Source organism: Coregonus clupeaformis, chromosome 13 (genome assembly GCF_020615455.1).
Source record: "Coregonus clupeaformis isolate EN_2021a chromosome 13, ASM2061545v1, whole genome shotgun sequence".
NCBI lineage: Eukaryota > Metazoa > Chordata > Actinopteri > Salmoniformes > Salmonidae > Coregonus > Coregonus clupeaformis.
In genome coordinates this window covers 45,845,659-45,865,452 of record NC_059204.1, presented here as the reverse complement: position 1 = coordinate 45,865,452, position 19,794 = coordinate 45,845,659, and the positions used below count along the sequence as shown (strand labels likewise).

At 45.9% G+C, this 19,794-nt stretch overlaps 1 protein-coding gene across 2 annotated transcripts in view; it reads right to left on the bottom strand.

The window, feature by feature from the left end:
• Positions 1 to 19,794, bottom strand: part of LOC121578931 (neurexin-2-beta-like) — a 314,921-nt gene that overhangs the window by 144,108 nt on the left and 151,019 nt on the right. For both annotated transcript variants that reach the window (XM_045224458.1, XM_045224459.1), the window contains exons 15-16: positions 9,331 to 9,504; positions 9,102 to 9,221 (exon numbers count right to left, since the gene is read on the bottom strand). In XM_045224458.1, coding sequence (XP_045080393.1) covers positions 9,102 to 9,221; positions 9,331 to 9,504 — 294 coding nt within the window. The remainder of the gene's footprint in view (positions 1 to 9,101; positions 9,222 to 9,330; positions 9,505 to 19,794) is intronic.

The following is a 19,794-nucleotide window of genomic DNA, read 5'->3' as shown; positions in this document are numbered from 1 at the left end:
GAATGTCCGTATTGCCCAGCGACAGCCCCGAAACCTGAAGGATCTGGAGAAGGTCTGTATGGAGGAGTGGGCCAAAATCCCTGCTGCAGTGTGTGCAAACCTGGTCAAGACCTACAGGAAATGTATGATCTCTATAATTGCAAACAAAGGTTTATGTACCAAATATTAAGTTCTGCTTTTCTGATGTATCAAATACTTATGTCATGCAATAAAATGCAAATTAATTACTTAAAAATCATACAATGTGATTTTCTGGGTTTTTGTTTTAGATTCCGTCTCTCACAGTTGAAGTGTACCTATGATAAAAAATTACAGACCTCTACATGCTTTGTAAGTAGGAAAACCTGCAAAATCGGCAGTGTATCAAATACTTGTTCTCCCCACTGTATGTAGCCTAAGAAACAAGATGAAGTCAATAACTTGCTAGTAACAAATTACATTCATATTCTGACTATCTCTCAAACTCACTTAGATAATACCTTTGATGTTATAGTGGCAGCAATACATGGTTATAATATCTACAGAAAATACAGAAATGCCAATGGGGCAGTGTTGGGGTCTACATTAAGAACCACATTCCTGTAAAGCTTAGAGACGATCTTGTCACGCTCTGGCTCCGGGACTTTGTATGTTGAGCCAGGGTGTGTTCGTTTCGTTGTGTTCTGTTTGGTTGGGTTGTCTATGTGGTTGTTTCCTTGTTTGGTCGTGTGACTCCCAATCAGTGGTAACGAGTGTCAGCTGTCGGCTCGTTATCTCTGATTGGGAGCCATATTTAAACTGTGTGTTTTCACCTTGTGTTTGTGGGTTTTTGTTCCTGTACAGTCATTGTCACTGTGGACTTCACGTATCGTCATTGTTTGTTGTTTTGGTGTTCAGTACTTTAATTAAATAAAGTCATGTTCGCTCAACGCGCTGCGCTTTGGTCTCATTCGTCAGACGATCGTGACAGAAAAACCCACCGTACCAGGACCAAGCAGCGTGTCCAGGAGCCAAGGGTCTGGACATGGGAGGAGATTTTGGATGGTAAAGGATCTTGGACTTGGGAGGAGATCCTGGATGGGATGGATCGCCGGCCATGGAGTAAAACAGTGGAGAGGCGACTGAGAGAGGAGCAACGGCGTCAGCAGGGCCATCGTCGGAAGGACGAGAGGCAACCCCAAAAAGTTTTTGGGGGGGGGCACATGGCTTGGGCGGCTGGGCAGCAGGAGGCTGCCACAGGGAGACGTGGAGAGAAGGCTACCGGATTACGGGAGCCATTGGCGAGTGGAGGGAGGGAAGTAGTTGAGGCACGGCGTGAGAGACTGAGGTGTGTTACCAGTCCGGTCCGGCCCGTTCCTGATCCCCGGTTAAGGCCAGTGGTGTGTGTTCCCAGTACGGACCGGCCTGTTCCTGCTCCACGCACAAAACCTACGGTGTGCGTCGCCAGCCCAGCCCGGCCTGTTCCTGCTCAACGCACAAAGCCTACGGTGTGCGTCGCCAGCCCAGCCCGGCCTGTTCCTGCTCCACGCACAAAACCTACGGTGTGCGTCGCCAGCCCAGCCCGGCCTGTTCCTGCTCCACGCACAAAACCTACGGTGTGCGTCGCCAGCCCAGTCCGGCCTGTTCCTGCTCAACGCACAAAGCCTACGGTGTGCGTCGCCAGCCCAGCCCGGCCTGTTCCTGCTCCACGCACAAAACCTACGGTGTGCGTCGCCAGCCCAGCCCGACCTGTTCCTGCTCCACGCACAAAACCTACGGTGTGCGTCGCCAGCCCAGCCCGGCCTGTTCCTGCTCCACGCACAAAGCCTACGGTGTGCGTCGCCAGCCCAGCCCGGCCTGTTCCTGCTCCACGCACAAAACCTACGGTGTGCGTCGCCAGCCCAGCCCGGCCTGTTCCTGCTCAACGCACAAAGCCTACGGTGTGCGTCGCCAGCCCAGCCCGGCCTGTTCCTGCTCCACGCACAAAACCTACGGTGTGCGTCGCCAGCCCAGCCCGGCCTGTTCCTGCTCCACGCACAAAACCTACGGTGTGCGTCGCCAGCCCAGCCCGGCCTGTTCCTGCTACTCGCACCAAGCCAAGGGTGCGAGTCGTCAGCCTGGTCCAGCCCGTTCCTGCTACTCGCACCAAGCCAGGGCAGTGCAGTCGTCGGCCTGGTCCAGCCCGTTCCTGCTACTCGCACCAAGCCAAGGGTGCGAGTCGCCAGCCTGGTTCAGCTCGTCCCTGCTACTCGGCACCAAGCCAAGGGTGCGAGCCGTCAGCCTGATCCAGCCCATTCCTGCTACTCGCACCAAGCCAGGGATGCGAGTCGTCAGCCCTGGTGAGGCCCGGTCCGGCTCCACGCATCAAGCCTAGGGGTGCGTATCGTCAGCCAGGTCCGGTCCGTTCCTGCCTCACGCGCCAAGCCAGGGGTGCGCGTCGTCAGTCCAGATCCTACCAGCTGGGTCAGATCGGACCGGGGGCGCTACGGGGGGATTGAAGAAGGGTGGTGGTCAAGCCCGAGCCGGAGCCGCCTCCGAGGAGTAATGCCCACCCAGCCCTCCCCTGTTTGGGTTTTGAGGCGCGGTCACAGTCCGCGCCTTTAGGGGGGTACTGTCACGCTCTGGCTCCGGGACTTTGTATGTTGAGCCAGGGTGTGTTCGTTTGTTGTGTTCTGTTTGGTTGGGTTGTCTATGTGGTTGTTTCCTTGTTTGGTTGTGTGACTCCCAATCAGTGGTAACGAGTGTCAGCTGTCGGCTCGTTATCTCTGATTGGGAGCCATATTTAAACTGTGTGTTTTCACCTTGTGTTTGTGGGTTTTTGTTCCTGTACAGTCATTGTCACTGTGGACTTCACGTATCGTCATTGTTTGTTGTTTTGGTGTTCAGTACTTTAATTAAATAAAGTCATGTTCGCTCAACGCGCTGCGCTTTGGTCTCATTCGTCAGACGATCGTGACAGATCTCATGTTAAATACTGTTGAAGTAACATGGTTACAGGTTGATCTACCTCACCTAAAGCCCATTCTTGTGGGAAGCTGCTATAGACCACCAACTGCTTCCCATTCAAGAAAAAGATTCAAAATCTGTAACCAGTGCCTGCAACCTGGTTCAGGTTATCAGTCAACCTACCAGGGTAGTTACAAACAGCATAGAAATGAAATCATCAACATGTTTTGATCACATCTTTACTAATGATGCAGAAATTTGCTTTAAAGCAGTATACAAATCCATCGGAGGTAGTGATCACAATATAGTAGCCATTTCTAGGAAAACCAAAGTTCCAAAGGCTGGGCCCAATATAGTGTATAAGAGGTCATACAATAAGTTTTGTTGTGATTCTTATGTTGATGATGTAAATAATATTTGCTGGTCTGTGGTGTGTAATGAGGAGCAACCAGACGCTGCACTTTACACATTTATGAAATTGCTTATTCCAGTTACCCATTAAGAAAAATGACATTAAAAACTGTTAAATCCCCTTGGATTGATAAGTAATCTTATGGTTGAGAGGGATGAGGCAAAAGGTATGGCAAATAAGTCTGGCAGCACAACCGATTGGCAAATGTACTGCAAATTGAGAAATCGTGACTTAACTGAATAAAAAAAAATCGATTTGATGTGTTTTGTGTAACACCCCTCAGCAAATTACGTTAGCAAGCAACTCAACAGCAACTAAAATTGCAACGCAGCTTCTCCATGTAGCGCTGTTAATAGGTAGTTACTGTAGCTAGCTTCCATCTCAGATAGTCAAGTACTGCAATACATTTTGTTGACAGATTTGTTTTTGGAATGTTTTGTGAGCTCCACCTCATTTAGCTAGACTGAAGTTGACATAGCTAATGTTGGCTGAAAAATAAATGTCCCTGTATTTGCTGTGTGTGTGTGTGTTGATAAAGCATACAAGACAGGTTGCTTGTTAATGCCAACTGATATATTTGGGTTCAGTTGTCTTTAAAAAAAAATGTTTTCAGGATGATCCTGGAGGAGACTGTGCAGGAGGAGGCAGAGGAGGTACATGCAAATCCATGATATTTCTAAGGCTATTGTTTATTTCAAGACACAATCTGTCATCCCTGAGGCTATTTTGGATTTAAATGGACAATATACAGTATATGCAGTGATTCCTGAATGTAACTATAGCCTAATAGATGCCTTAATTGTTTTCTACCAACAAGAAAGACTGGTTAGTACAGCATGCCAAACTGACCCCATGGTGCCAAAGTGTTCCTGTGCTGCGGTGGAGAAGAGGTCCACCGGGACCATCACTAAAGAGCTCAAGGCCCAGCTAGATTGCACTAACGACCATCAGTATACAACCGAGTCCTGCCCCTATCCACCACAGATGGAGCTAATGGAGAGTGAGAGTGAGATCAGTGAAGACCATAACTTGCTGTATGAATCTGAGAGCTCAGAATCACAATCATCACAGTGCGAGCCAAGATATACTATCGATCACTTTGGGGGAGTGGGCTGGTGTTCCGAAAATGGAGAAGGAGTAGGCCATTCAACAGTATATTCAAAGATACACCCATCCATAAAGGGAATCGGAGTGGAATTGTTTTTCCACTGATTTTTTTACCAGTTTCAACGGATGTGCTACCTTGTCCTGCTGTTTCGACTCTCTCTCTCAACCTATGAATGCTCAGCTATGAAAAGCCAACTGACATTTGCTCCTGAGGTGTTGAACTGTTGCACCCTCTATAACCACTGTGGTTATTATTTTGATGAAAAAAGGGCTTTTGTAAAATACATTTGATTGATTGTTTGCTGTGCTGCATGCTGTGTATTCACTGTCTGATGGGATATTTTTATAGTATCTGTAACATATTTTGGTGTGTATTTAATCCGCAACTTAATTTCTTAAAGTGGCAATCAGCAGTAGAAACAATAACAAAGTGTCTCAGTGCTCCTCTTTCGGTAAAAAGCTGAGGGATGGGGCTGGAGAAATGTAACCGCTCTCAAATTCATAGACAGAGCTATAGATGCAAGGACTGACCATCCACGATATCAAAATTATAGTTGTAACCATGTTTAGAGGCTAAATTGTGTTTGTTAAAATGTTCTTTGTTTACAAACGTTGGAGTAAAACAAGCTTATATGTTGGGTTCTGATGGGGTACGACAGTTGAACTAAGCTCAGGCATTTATAAGTTAGATTTTTCAAGAATCAATGGTTACATATCATTAATGTATAAGTGCAAAAATGGATGTAGCATCTGCTGATTGCCCCTTTAAGGTATGCTACTGTTGTTTGTCTATTGATCTTGTGCATAAGGCAAAAACTTGCAATCACAAGCCTTTCATGTGAATCCTCTTCTTCTACCATTGGAACTTGTAAAAACACCTTAATAACCCTGTAATGGACTATGTATTTTTGTAATCCTGTTTCTATGATCTGTTTCCACTACCATGTACCCAGTGAGCTTTGGATAAAGGTGTCTGCTAAATGGCATATATTATTAATGTCTCCTTTGACTCTGCCAACTAATTGCCCTCCCTCCCACATGTCCTTCCCCTGGCCCCCTCCCCCTAACCCCTACCACACCCTCCCTACTCTCTCACCTCCCCCCTCCTCCCCCACCGCCCACTGGCCCCTATCCTCCTCAGTGAGGAGACAACCACCCCTGAGCCAGAATGAGTTGCAGTATATCTGGTGCGTTCAGGTCCCGTTCCTCTCAACAGTGGGGCACGTATTTGCTCCAACCCAGCCCTAAGGACAGAACAGTGCAGTCTGGACTAGGGACTGTTCACCTCTCTGATGTTCATCAGCACACACACACACACCACTAGGGACTGTTCACCTCTCCTCCTAGACACTCAACAGCATTGTTTGGGATGTAGCTCAGTTGGTAGAGCATGGTGTTTACAACGCCAGGGTTGTGGGTTCGTTTCCCACGGGGGCCAGTATGAAAAAAATAAAATAAATGTATGCACTCACTAACTGTAAGTCGCTCTGGATAAGAGCGTCCGCTAAATGACTAAAATGTAAATGTAGTTACAATTCCTTTCCAATAGATGGCAGCCAAAGCTAGTTGAACTCACTACTCTAGCAGGGACACGGCATAAGGGGTTAGCGCGCGTTGAAAGTAGTTTTATCTTGAAAGCAACTTTATCTGGTTACGCTTGAACCTGTTGTTATAGTGGACAAGCTAACTAATACTATGTTTACATAAGGCACAGGCATTAGGTCTATGTCTTGAAAAAAATTACAGCAGGCTAGATTTACTAAATGAACTGGTTTTATTCAAGCTCAAACCCTATGTAAATGCCTTTGCTTCTGGGTATGCACTCCTTATGGAAGATACGACACACGCATGGATGACACGCCATACACCTCATCCAATTCTCCCTTGTGCCCATAGGGTGAACTGGCGATAAGCTGCCAGCCTGTAAGCTCTGCAAACAAAATCACAAGAAAAGTGAGTCTGATACTAAACTAAATCACAATGTATTTATAATGAGCACGCCCCATTATTGGTTAGAATGAGATTTCATGAATCATGATGCTGTCTGCGATTCGAACTCTGGTCGTCTAATCAAAAGGTAAATGTGTTACCATCGCGCCAAACAGCGCTGGTGAGAAATATCGTTATAGGATACTGATTATATATTGAGAACCTACCCACTACTGATATTAACCTTAAACTATTTATAATCAAGCAAAATTCCAGCAATTATTTATGCTGCCAGGAAGTCCTTCATAAGGGTTAGTGACACCTCCAATAAATACATCGCCATCCAGACAGACAATTATCTGGCAGCATCCGGACTCACACCAGTTTGTGTCACCGCTACGCCGACCCTCTAGATGAGGTGTTTCAGGCAGCATATCTGTGTTGTTACTGCTACGAGAACGAACTCACTGATCTGGGGCAACGATTGGCTCAAACATGAACGGCTTCAGTAGGTTTATTGTCTCTCTAACTAACATTATTTCATTCTACATAATATGTCAATATGCCGATTTACAGTTACGGTTAGCTGGCGTTCTAAATCCTAGTGTTTCCATTCCCCTTTAATCCATTAAAAGGGAGGTATTCAGTATTTTAGTGTGTGCACATGTAGAACCTGGAAGTCAATAACAATGACTAATAATGGATGATGGGCTCAATGTAATGCAGAGGCATTAACTCCTCAGATTAGAGGCTTTGAAGAAGTGCATTAGAGAAGTCTCCTCACAGGAAGGTCAATGGGTGTCGGGTGTCGGGTGTCTTCCTCCTTCTTCACTGCCTTTGATATGCGAGGATATTCTGACTGGCTGCCATGAAGGATGGATACAATTTGTCGATCAACAAAGTAAGGATGCACAGTCTCTTGTGACGACGAAACACGCACGATTTGGTTCTGGGTTGCTGAGATTAGGATGCATGATACGTCCTTACCTGTTCCGTTTTGTAGCGGATGCAGACACATCATTTGAGGAGGTGCTTTTGCAGTTGGAGCCACATAATTGCATTGTGCCAATAATCATTTGACACGACAGCTGAATATAATGCACATACAGTGCATTCGGATAGTATTCAGACCCCTCGCCTTTTCCACATTTAGTTACGTTACAGCCTTATTCTAAAATCAATCTACACACACATTTTTGCAAATGTAAAAAACAAAAACAAAAACTTATTTATATAAGTATTCAGACCCTTTGCAATGAGACTTGATATTGAGCTCAGGTGCATCCTGTTTCCATTGATCATCCTTCAGATGTTTCTACAACTTGATTGGAGTCCACCTGTGGTAAATTCAATTGATTGGAATGATTTGGAAAGGCACACACCTGTCTAAATAAGGTCAGTTGACAGTGCATGTCAGAGCAAAAACCAAGCCATGAGGTCGAAGGAATTGTCCGTAGAGCTCCGAGATAGAATTGTGTCGAGGCACAGATCTGGGGAAGGGTACCAAAACATTTCTGCAACATTGAAAATCCCCAAGAACACAGTGGCCTCCATCATTCTTAAATGGAAGAAGTTTGGAACCACCAAGACTCTTCCTAGAGCTGGCCACCCGGCCAAACTGAGCAATCGGGGGAGAAGGGCCTTGGTCAGGGAGGTGACCAAGAACCTGATGGTCACTCTGACAGAGCTCTAGAGTTCCTCTGTGGAGATGGGATAACCTTCCAGAAGGACAACCATCTATGCAGCACTCCACCTGGAGTGTGGAGGAAACCTGGCACCATCCCCACGGTGAAGCATGATGGTGGCAGCATCATTCTGTGGGGATGTTTTTCACCGGCAGGGACTGGGAGACTAGTCAGGATCGAGGGAAAGATGAACGGAGCAAAGTACAGAGAGATCCTTGATGAAAACCTGCTCCAGAGCACTCAGGACCTCAGACTGGGGCGAAGGTTCACCTTCCAACAGGACAACGACCCTAAGCACACAGCCAAGACAATGCAGCAGTGGCTTCGGGACAAGTCTCTGAATGTCCTTGAGTGGCCCAGCCAGAGCCCGGACTTGAACCCGATCCAACATCTCTGGAGAGACCTGAAAATAGCTGTACAGCGATGCTTCCCATCCAACCTGACAGAGCTTGAGAGGCTCTGCAGAGAAGAATGGAGAAACTCCCCAAATACATATGTGCCAAGCTTGTAGTGTCATACCCAAGAAGACTCGAGGCTGTAATTGCTGCCAAAGGTGCTTCAACAAAGTACTTAGTAAAGGGTCTGAATACTTATCTTAATGTGACATTTCTACAAACCTTTTTTGCTTTGTCATTATGGGGTATTGTGTGTAGATTGATCATAATTAAAAACAATTTAATCAATTTTAGAATAAGGCTGTAACTTAACAAAATGTGGAAAAAGTCAATGGGTCTGAATACTTTCCGAAGGCACTGTACACTTTTCGGAATATATTTAATTCCCAATGTGTCTTCAAGTATTGCTATTACAGAGTTTTTTATACAATTGGTATTAATCCTTACAAATGCAACTTCATTCTTGCTTCGTGTCAGTCGGGTAAAAAAACAAATTCAACTGCTGTTCTCTTCAACCTTTTCCTTTGTGACTTCACCTTCTCTCCTTTCCTTGTACTCTGTGACGTTTTCCAACGATGTCAAGGTGAAGTCACAAGGAAAGGACAAAGGAAACCCTTAATGAAGAAGAGCTGGGAACAGCACTAGTGAGATGAAAGAGATAGTACTCACGGTCACTGCAGAATGCTCCTCCGTAGGTAGTCATGGTGCAGTCACAGGAGAAGCCCTCCCACTGCTGGAGACACACCCCCTGGTTATGGCAGGAGTCCTCTGTACAGGTTGTGCTCAGGCCTGGGAGGAGGTAAAGTATGCTCATGCAGTGAACCATAAGGTAGATCCACAGTTAACCTGTTTCTCAGAGTGCCCCATGACCCCATGGCTGTGCCCCTGTCTGACGTACCTCCACAGCCGCGCTCCACCTGGCCCACCCTGTGGAGGGCATCTGCCAACATGTCAGTGAGTCTCCCATTCAGGTCCAGAGAGGCCAGGCAGCCCTGGTACCCGTCCTGGGACGCAACCAGCTTGGGCAGGCTGCTGTACATGCTCTTCCCCACACCACCAACATACAGCTCCCCTGGAAGACACACAGCATCAATCAATCAGAGCATGTTTTCCTGGAAGAGAACGATTATTCTCAGTAGTCAAAGCAGAAACACCTCCAGGTAGTCATTGCTAAGATACAATAGCGTTGAGTGGGAGGTTATCAACAAGCGTCACTCAAAGAGTTAAAGCAGCCATGAACAGATCTGATACCCTAACACAAGTTTTGCATTTGATAAATGTTCTGCAATCATAGGCCTCCAATAACTTGCTAGTTAACATTCAAATCAGACAGATCTCCTTACGATTTAAAACCTCTGAGAAGCCATTTGGTGACACGTTGCGGCAGATGCAGGTGGACTCTAAATCATTGAAACCAATGATGATCTGTCTTGTCTTCATCAGATTTATGCTCCTTTCAAGAGACTGTTTACTTGCATAGTAACCCTCCCAGCCACAGTAATCATTCATAGTTTGGCTGTTGAATTGCAGATGTCTAAGTTACAAGCAAAGGCATTAACGTTTAGGTAGATGTCTGAGAATTCCTCTGTGCTGTTTATTGGCAGATGGACAATCTGTGTATTTCTCTGCAGAAATATTTAAAATAGGATATTACCAAACTGGCTCACAATCATTTAAAATCTGCTGGGATGTCAAAATGAAGAGTCAATATCATAAATGTATAAGTAAAAAAATGGATGTAGCAATTAAGGATTCTAGCTTTAAACAGTACCCTGTTAAACTTGCCCATCCCCCTTTCCTTTCTTTCTAAAATTAGCCGCCGAAATTGTCGCAACCCCTATTACCAGCCTGTTCAACCTCTCTTTCTTATCGTCTGAGGGATTACTGTTATACTATTCCAGGTATTCCTTAAAGAGGTAGGGTTTCAAGTGTCTCCGGAAGGTGGTCAGTGACTCTGCTGTCCTGGCATCGTGGGGGAGCTTGTTCCACCATTGGGGTGCCAGAGCAGCGAATTGCTTTTACTGGGCTGAGCGGGAACTGTGCTTCCGTAGAGGTAGGGGGGCTAGCAGGCCAGAGGTGGATGAACGTAGTGCCCTCGTTTGGGTGTATGGTCTGATCAGAACCTGAAGGTAAGGAGGTGCCGTTCCCCTCACAGCTCCGTAGGCAAGCACCATGGTTTTGTAGTAGATGCGAGCTTCAACTGGAAGCCAGTGGAGTGTGTGGAGGAGCGGGGTGACATGAGAGAACTTGGGAAGGTTGAACACCAGACGGGCTGCAGCGTTCTGGATAAGTTGTAGGGGTTTAATGGCACAGGCAGGGAGCCCAGCCAACAGCGAGCGAGTTGCAGTAATCCAGACGGGAGATGACAAGTGCCTGGATTAGGACCTGTGCCGCTTTCTGTGTAAGGTAGGGTCGTACTCTGCGAATGTTGTAGAGCATGAACCTGCAGGATCGGGTCACCGCTTTGATGTTAGTGGAGAACGACAGGGTGTTGTCCAGGGTCACGCCAAGGTTCTTTGCACTCTGGGAGGAGGACACAATGGAGTTGTTCACCACCTGGTTATCAGACTCTGTCAATCACCGCATTCTTATTGGCAGACTAAATAGCCTTGGTTTCTCAAATGACTGCCTCGCCTGGTTCACCAACTACTTTTCAGATAGAGTTCAATGTGTCAAATTGGAGGGCCTGTTGTCTGGACCTCTGGCAGTCTCTATGGGGGTGCCACAGGGTTCAATTCTCGGGCCGACTCTATTCTCTGTGTATATCAATGATGTCGCTCTTGCTGCTGGTGACTCTCAGATCCACCTCTACGCAGACAACACCATTTTGTACACATCTGGCCCTTCATTGGACACTGTGTTATTAAACCTCCAAACGAGCTTCAATGCCATACAGCACTCCTTGCGTAGCATCCAACTGCTCTTAAACGCTAGTAAAACTAAGTACATGCTCTTCAATCGAACGCTGCTTGCACCCGCCCGCCCGACTAGAATCACTACTCTCGGCGGGTCTGACTTAGAATATGTGGACAACTACAAATACCTAGATGTCTGGTTAGACCGTAAACTCTCCTTCCAGACTCACAATAAGCATCTCCAATCCAAAGTTAAATCTAGAATCGGCTTCCTATTTCGCAACAAACCTCCTTCACTTATGCTGCCAAACATGCCCTCATAAAACTGACTATCCTACCGATCCTTGACTTCGGCGATGTCATTTACAAAATAGCCTCCAACACTCTACTCAACAAATTGGATGTAGTCTATCACAGTACCATCCGTTTTGTCACCAAAGCCCCATATACTACCCACCATTGTGACCTGTACGCTCTCGTTGGCTGGCCCTCACTACATATTCGTTGCCAAACCCACTGGCTCCAGGTCATCTATAAATCACTGCTAGGCAAATCCCTGCCTTATCTTAGCTCATTGGTCACCATAGCAACACCCACCCGTAGTATGCGCTCCAGCAGGTATATCTCACTGGTCATCCCCAAAGCCAACACCTCCTTTGGCCGCCATTCCTTCCAGTTCTCTGCTGCCAATGACTGGAACGAACTGCAAAAATCTCTGAAGCTGGAGACTCTCTTTTCTCCCTCACTAACTTTAAACATCAGTTGTCAGAGCAGCTTACCGATCACTGCACCTGTACACAGCCCATCTGTAATTAGCCCACCCAACTACCTCATCCCCATATTGTTATTTATTTTGCTAATTTGCACCCCAGTATCTCTATTTGCACATCATCTTCTGCACATCTATCATTCCAGTGTTAATACTAAATTGTAATTATTTTGCACTATGGCCTATTTATTGCCTTACCTCCATAACTTACTACATTTGCACACACTGTATATATATTTTCTATTGTGTTATTGACTGTACGTTTTGTTTATTCCATATTACATTTACATTACATTTTAGTCATTTAGCAGACGCTCTTATCCAGAGCGACTTACAGGAGCAATTAGGGTTAAGTGCCTTGCTCAAGGGCACATTTACGTCATTTCATCCGGCGACTTACAAATTGGTGCACCCTAAGCAGTGGGAGAACCACTTTACTATTTTTATTTTTGGGGGGTGGTAGAAGGATTACTTTATCCTGTCCCAGGTATTCCTTAAAGAGGTGGGGTTTCAAATGTCTCCGGAAGGTGGTGAGTGACTCCGCTGTCCTGGCGTCGTGAGGGAGCTTGTTCCACCATTGGGGTGCCAGAGCAGCGAACAGTTTTGACTGGGCTGAGCGGGAACTATGCTTCCGCAGAGGAAGGGGAGCCAGCAGGCCAGAGGTGGATGAACGCAATGCCCTCGTTTGGGTGTAGGGACTGATCAGAGGCTGAAGGTACGGAGGTGCCGTTCCCCTCACTGCTCCATAGGCAAGCAGTGAGTTCCATATGTAACTATATGTTGTTTTTATCGCACTGCTTTGCTTTATCTTGGCCAGGTCGCAGTTGTAAATGAGAACTTGTTCTCAACTGGCTTACCTGGTTAAATAAAGGTGAAATAAAAATACAAAAATAAATAAAAGGGGGACTGAACACAACGATTCCGCATGTTTTTTTCTGCTACATTTTAAGAAAACCGAGATTTGGGTCTTAGGGGTGTGGTTCGATGTGGGTGTATTATGTATGGCTGACAGGTAGCCTCAAGGTTAGAGCTGTCACGATCGTCAGAGAGAGAAGTAGACCAATGCGCAGCGTGTTGAACGAACATGTTTAGACTTTATTAAATAAAGCACGAACAAAACAATAAACGACTCGTAACGTCCAACGGTAACAAATACCGACACGGAACAAAAACCCACAAACACAAAGGGAAAACATACAGTTTAAATATGGCTCCCAGTCAGAGACAACCAGCCAACAGCTGACACTCGTTGCCTCTGATTGGGAGTCACTCAGGCAAAACATAGAAATAGACGAACTAGAACCCCCAACATAGAAACACACCACATAGAACAAACACACCCTGGCTCAACAACTAGAGTCCCATAGCCAGGGTGTGACAGTACCCCCCCCTAAAGGCGCGGACTGCGACCGCGCCTCAAAAAGAGCAAAACAGGGGAGGGCTGGGTGGGCATACCTCCTCGGCGGCGGTTCTGGCTCGGGCTTGACCCCCCACTCCTTCTCTAACCCCCCAAAGTACCCCTGGTCCAGTCTGGCCCTGCTGACCAGAGCTGAACTGAACACTGGTGGAGCGGATTGCTCTAGCTCTGGCGTGACGCAGCACCTGACCGGTGCCGGACCCGCCACCGGTGGAACAGGCACGGGCCGTGCCGGACTGACGACGCACACCACTGGCTTGGTGTGGGGAGCAGGAGCGGGCCGAGCCGGGCTGACGCAAACGCACCACTGACTTGGTGCGGGGAGCAGGAGCGGGCCGAACCGGGCTGACGGGCGCACCACTGACTTGGTGCGGGGAGCAGGAAACGGACCGCGCCGGGCTGACGACGCGCACCACTGACTTGGTGCGGGGAGCAGGAACGGGCCGGACAGGCTGACGAAACGCACCACTGACTTGGTGCGGGGAGCAGGAATGGGCCGGACTGGGCTGACGCAAACGCACCACAGACTTGGTGCGGGGAGCAGAATGGGCCGGACTGGGCTGGCGATGCGCACCACAGACTTGGTGCGGAGAGCAGGAACGGGCCGGACAGGGCTGACGAAACGCACCACAGACTTGGTGCGGGGAGCAGGAATGGGCCGGGCCGAGCTGGCGATGCGCACCGTAGACTTGGTGCGAGTGGCAGGAACAGGCCGGACCGTACTGGGAACACACACCACTGGCCCTACGTGGGGATCAGGAACAGGCCGGACCGGACTGGCAACACACGCCAGTACCTCTCGCCGTGCCTCTACATCTTCCACCCCCTCTTCGACCAGTGGCCCCCGTAACCTGGCGGCCTCTGCCAATCCGCTGGGCCGCTCTGCTGCGGTCTCCTGCTGGCCCGTCGTCCACGGCGTTAGCCCCCCCCCTAAAAAATTTCTGGGGGTCTCTCTTCCCCGTGGGCCAGGCCTCTATATTTCTCGCCCAACTCTCGCTCTCCTGCTTCCAACTCCAGCCATTCTGCTCCTCCTTTGGCTTGACCCAGTCGAGACTCTTCCTCCACTGTTCCCAAGTCCACCCTCTCTGCTCCTCACTAGGCTTGACCCAGTCGAGGTTGCCACAGAGATCTGCTAGCGATCTCCCTGGTGATGGCTCCTGAACACGCTGCTTGGTCCAGTCTTGGTGGGTTTTTCTGTCACGATCGTCAGAGAGAGAAGTAGACCAATGCGCAGCGTGTTGAACGAACATGTTTAGACTTTATTAAATAAAGCACGAACAAAACAATAAACGACTCGTAACGTCCAACGGTAACAAATACCGACACGGAACAAAAACCCACAAACACAAAGGGAAAACATACAGTTTAAATATGGCTCCCAATCAGAGACAACCAGCCAACAGCTGACACTCGTTGCCTCTGATTGGGAGTCACTCAGGCAAAACATAGAAATAGACGAACTAGAACCCCCAACATAGAAACACACCACATAGAACAAACACACCCTGGCTCAACAACTAGAGTCCCATAGCCAGGGTGTGACAAGAGCATTGGGCTTGTAACCGCAAGGTCACTGGTTAGAATCCCAGAGCGACATGTCGCTGTGCCCTTGAGCAAAACACTTAACCCCAATTGCTGCTGGCTGCACCCTGGACTGATTTCTGAGAACCTGTCTACAACTTCATCATCAGCAAGCTGTCGTAAATAAAGCACAAGCTACACACTGTTTATCAGTGCCCAAAATAAGTTCCATCTCTGTGTTTGTCAATGAAGCTAGTTGGTAGCAGGCACATTGAGCAGCCAGGCCACATTAGCTAAATCAGCTTATCAATTCAGTGGTGATGTGTGTGCTTTGGTGGTGTTGAAGCACACACATCGCCACTCGCCAGTGAATTGGCGTTTTTTTTAAACAACTTTCTCACTACCCATTACCAGAGTGTGCATCTGTCTGGCACTGTTTCATAGTGAATCGTGTTACAAAACATGTCGCAGCAGGACACAAAATGCTTGCGAATAGGTTTCAAAAAAATTGACAAGTGGCATGCAACTAAGTACGCATCGTCTCAATTCTCATTTTGCCCAAAACAGTGGCAGACTCAAGTGATCACTAATATAAAACATAAGAGCGAGTGGCCACTCCATAAAGGGCACATAAATGTGTTATTTAAACATAACATTGTCGACGTGTTGTCTTATTACACCTGCGTCATTGCGCAAAATAGTATGCAGCATCATCTAGATATGTGTGCAACAAAAGTCAACATTCACCTTCTGCTACCATTGCTGTCAACCCGTTTACGCATACAGTTTGACGCATACATTCGATAAATCCAACGTATGCGCCACACAGAACGCACTGCAACTGCCTCTGCAATACAATGCTGCAAGGCAAACGCAGCGTTCCATTGGCGATGAATGTACTTCTGGTGTACCAAAACACAATGACGCAGTCAGTGTGTTCAAATGTGCTGCGTAATGGGCAGGTCTGTCTCACTGTAGGTGCTGCTACAATTGGATAGAGCGCAATCACCGCAGCTGATTCTCCATGTATTACAATTCTCCCTAGGCGTTACGCTTTGAACACTCCGACTGCATCATTGCGCAAAATAGTATGCAGCATCATCTAGATATGTGTGCAACAAAAGTTCAACATTCACCTTCTGCTACCATTTCTGTCAACCCGTTTACGCATACAGTTTGACGCATACGTTCGATAAATCCAACGTACTGCAACTGGCTCTGCAATGCAATGCTGCAAGGCAAACGCATTCCATTGGAAATGAATGTACTTCTGGTGTACCAAAACACAATGATGCAGTCGGTGTGTTCGAAGCGTTACCATCTCGTGTTTTAGTAGGCAATTAGGCATGATTTGCCCCGTGTAGCTCAGTTGGTAGAGCATGGCGCTTGCAATGCCAGGGTTGTGGGTTCGATTCCCACAGGGGGCCAGTATGAAAAAAAGAAAATGTATGCACTCACTAACTGTAAGTCGCTCTGGATAAGAGCGTCTGCTAAATGACTAAAATTTAATGATTGTAATCCAAACCCAGCCCTCATGGAAGTCATGACCTCAGTTACACAAATCTCACAAAACTCTGTTTTGGAATATACTATGACCAGAATGATCCTACTTACACTTTTTTGTCAATTTTGGCACTGAAATAAATGTTTGACTAATATTAATGCCACATAAGCCATTTTCAACCAGATAAGTTGTTTTTTTGCATTCAGTTGCTCTTTAATTTACACTGCACAGTAAAAGTATGATTTCATAGTCTGGTTTATATGGCTTATACTGATTACACAAACAGTTCAGCCGGCGTACCCTTGGGATAAGGAGAAACTTAAATGAATCTTTGATGTTCTGAGGAACAAAGTGAGAGAGAAAAACTACCATGAGATTAAATAAAATATAAAAGGAGGTAGTAAACAAACAATATACTATGAAGAATGAGCAAAATAAATTAATGGTGAACGTGTACAATAACAAGATTGAAGAATAATATTAGTTTGAGTCTACAACTGGAATTAACACAATTGGTACACCATTTTTGGATTTCTCCAAAAACATGTTGTCTAGTACTGTGCGTTAGTGCTGAGCGATTAGTGCTTTTTGAGGTTGGTTCGGTATCGGCTCGATTAGCAAAAAATTATCACTGTTAAAAAAAATATACATATATACATATTTTTTTTATGACAGTAAATGCACTATGCATTATGTGAGTTAAATGCTGTAACACAGAATAAACAATTAATAAAAGTCCCAAGATGGTAGTGACTGCCCATTAATGCTTATCACATTCATAATTTATTCACATTACTTTGCTTTAATAAAATATTTGTTTTATTTGATGGTTTTATTATTTCATTCCAAGTCATCATCTCATCTCTATAGAGCTGCTGCCTATGCTGTCTGACAAAATCACTATTTTAGTAGTTCTTCAAAGTAAATAAGGCATACTTTTATGACTGCTGAATCCCAACTATCAATCACTTAGATCATGTATTTTCAAGCTCCTGAAGCAACTGCTTTCTATTCCTCTCGATTCTCTCTTCTCTTTAGTCTCCATGTCTGCTCTGCACAGACCGGACAAGATTAAGCGGGTGCACAATGGATGCTGGTCATTGTAGTTAATTACCACATTTTCTGTGCTAAACTATGTAGAATATTGGCCTGTTGGAAACTACAACTCCTTACTACATCGCACAGTTCAGGCTTGATCTGATTTATCTCTACAGAAACTTAGCATCGAGCTCACAGAAAAAAAACGAAGGTAATGGAATTCAAATAATTGAACCGATGGCGGTCAATTAGTTGTTTAAAACCCCCAAAATATCAGACATTTCCATTAATCGCTCAGCACTACTGTGCGTGGTAACAACAAATGTCAATTTATCAAACTTTTTTGAATTAAATTCTCAAGAGCATGAGTAGATGGCATCAATTTGTTTGGGTGCCAGCAACCTAACACTACTTCAAGTCAAGAAGGAAAGTAAAACAAAATCCCCTCTGAGGTACAGACTGTTGCACTTACCATGTCTTCCCTTTCAAAACAGACATACTTTTGTGTTCATACCATGAGTCTATTTCTACAGAGAATACTCCTGAGTAACAATGTACAGCAACCGAAAGCGTTCCTGACTGCAGTAGTCCTTTCACAATTCACAAAAAAATCTGATCCCAACAGGTGGTGCCAAATATAACACATATAATTGCTTGAGCCATTACTGTGAAGCTGTTCTTTCGATACACTGAATGTCCTTTTTTCAAGGAGATGAAACACTCTAGAGCCTCAGGCACACTCACAATAAAACTGTTTCATGGCTATGTTTTTAAATGCCCTTTGTTGAACATACAGATCGCAGAGAAGTTCTGTTGTGTTAGAAACAGGTATGTCCCTTTGTCCTTGACATAGCTTTCCCTGACCTTCAAACGGCCACATCCTGATCTGCAGTGTTGTTGCAGTGAGAGAAAGCACTAACAGGTATGCTAACTGGTCGGCAACATCTGTAAATACCCACAGGAAGGGCACTTCGTCAGGCATTAAGGTCACCTAATGCTTCCCTATCACACTACTGTTCCTGCCTTCAGTACCAAGCAAGGCCAGTGATCTGGATCACAGAAAATGGTGCAATTTCATGGGCCCATACCCCAGGATGGCTTGATAATTGGGTAAATAGGCCGGTGTGCACTTGATTGGCAACATGAAGGTCATGCTGCCTGGTGCAGTTAGATAAATGATAGAGGCGAAGATACCTTTAATGAATAACAACTACTTAACAGTCTGGCTCAGAGGTGGTTCAAGGCTACAACAACATGGCTGTATGTTGCCCTAATACCTACTATAATACATATGTAACTAAAGGCATATCTTTGATACAATGGAATACTAGATCCGTTTAATGACGAGGGCTGGTGAGTCAATGTTTGCCGCAGAGGTGGTTCTTTCAAGGTCAGCGTACATGCTGCTGCTGTTGCTCTTTGCTGCTGTGTCCACTGCTGACACTCTTTGATCAACTCTCTTTTAATTTAATTTCACTTAGCCGACCAACAGAATGTTTTTCACTACAAAGACTTCATTTTCATCTCAACCAAAGCATTCCTCTCCTGGGCATGAGAGTCTACCAAACGATTAACTTACGAGCCTGTGTATCAATTTAAAATGGCCCTTTGATCAATTCAGAAAATGGTTTTACATTTTTTTATAATCTGATGTTTAGTGCCAAAAGGAGCCCTCGTTCAATATTCTCCAATGGGAGAATCTGTTTTCATGTACCCCCATTAAGTGCTGTCAATCAATATTACTCAACATACCAGTTACAGCGATTCAGAGCTGCTAACAGGGGTACAGGGTCTGTCTGCCCGCTTATCGGCTCTTTCAACGCAGATGAGATAACAACACTGCTTGATACACCAGAGCAGAGTTTCCCAAACTTTTTCACTCAGGCCCCCCTTCCAGCATTGGGGGAACATCCCGCGCCATGTCTATTTCTATGGGCACAAGCACTGTTCATGACAAAATGTTCACACCCCTCTTGTTGGGGGAGAGAACATTTTGCAATTCTACACATTTTGTTATGTGCTGCAGAAAACATTCTGCAGTTTTAAAGTGAATTTTTTTGCAATTCTATACATTTTGCCATGTCTAATGTCTATTCATGTGATATTTGAGTGACTCAAACGTCACAACAAAATCTATGGGCTAAAAAACCTATCTAAAAAAGTTAGCTGACATGGCCTAGTTGATCTGGACATTTCTGACAAGTTATAAATAGCTCTCTAAGGTATGCCATGACTGACATGACAAGAGGAAAACTGAT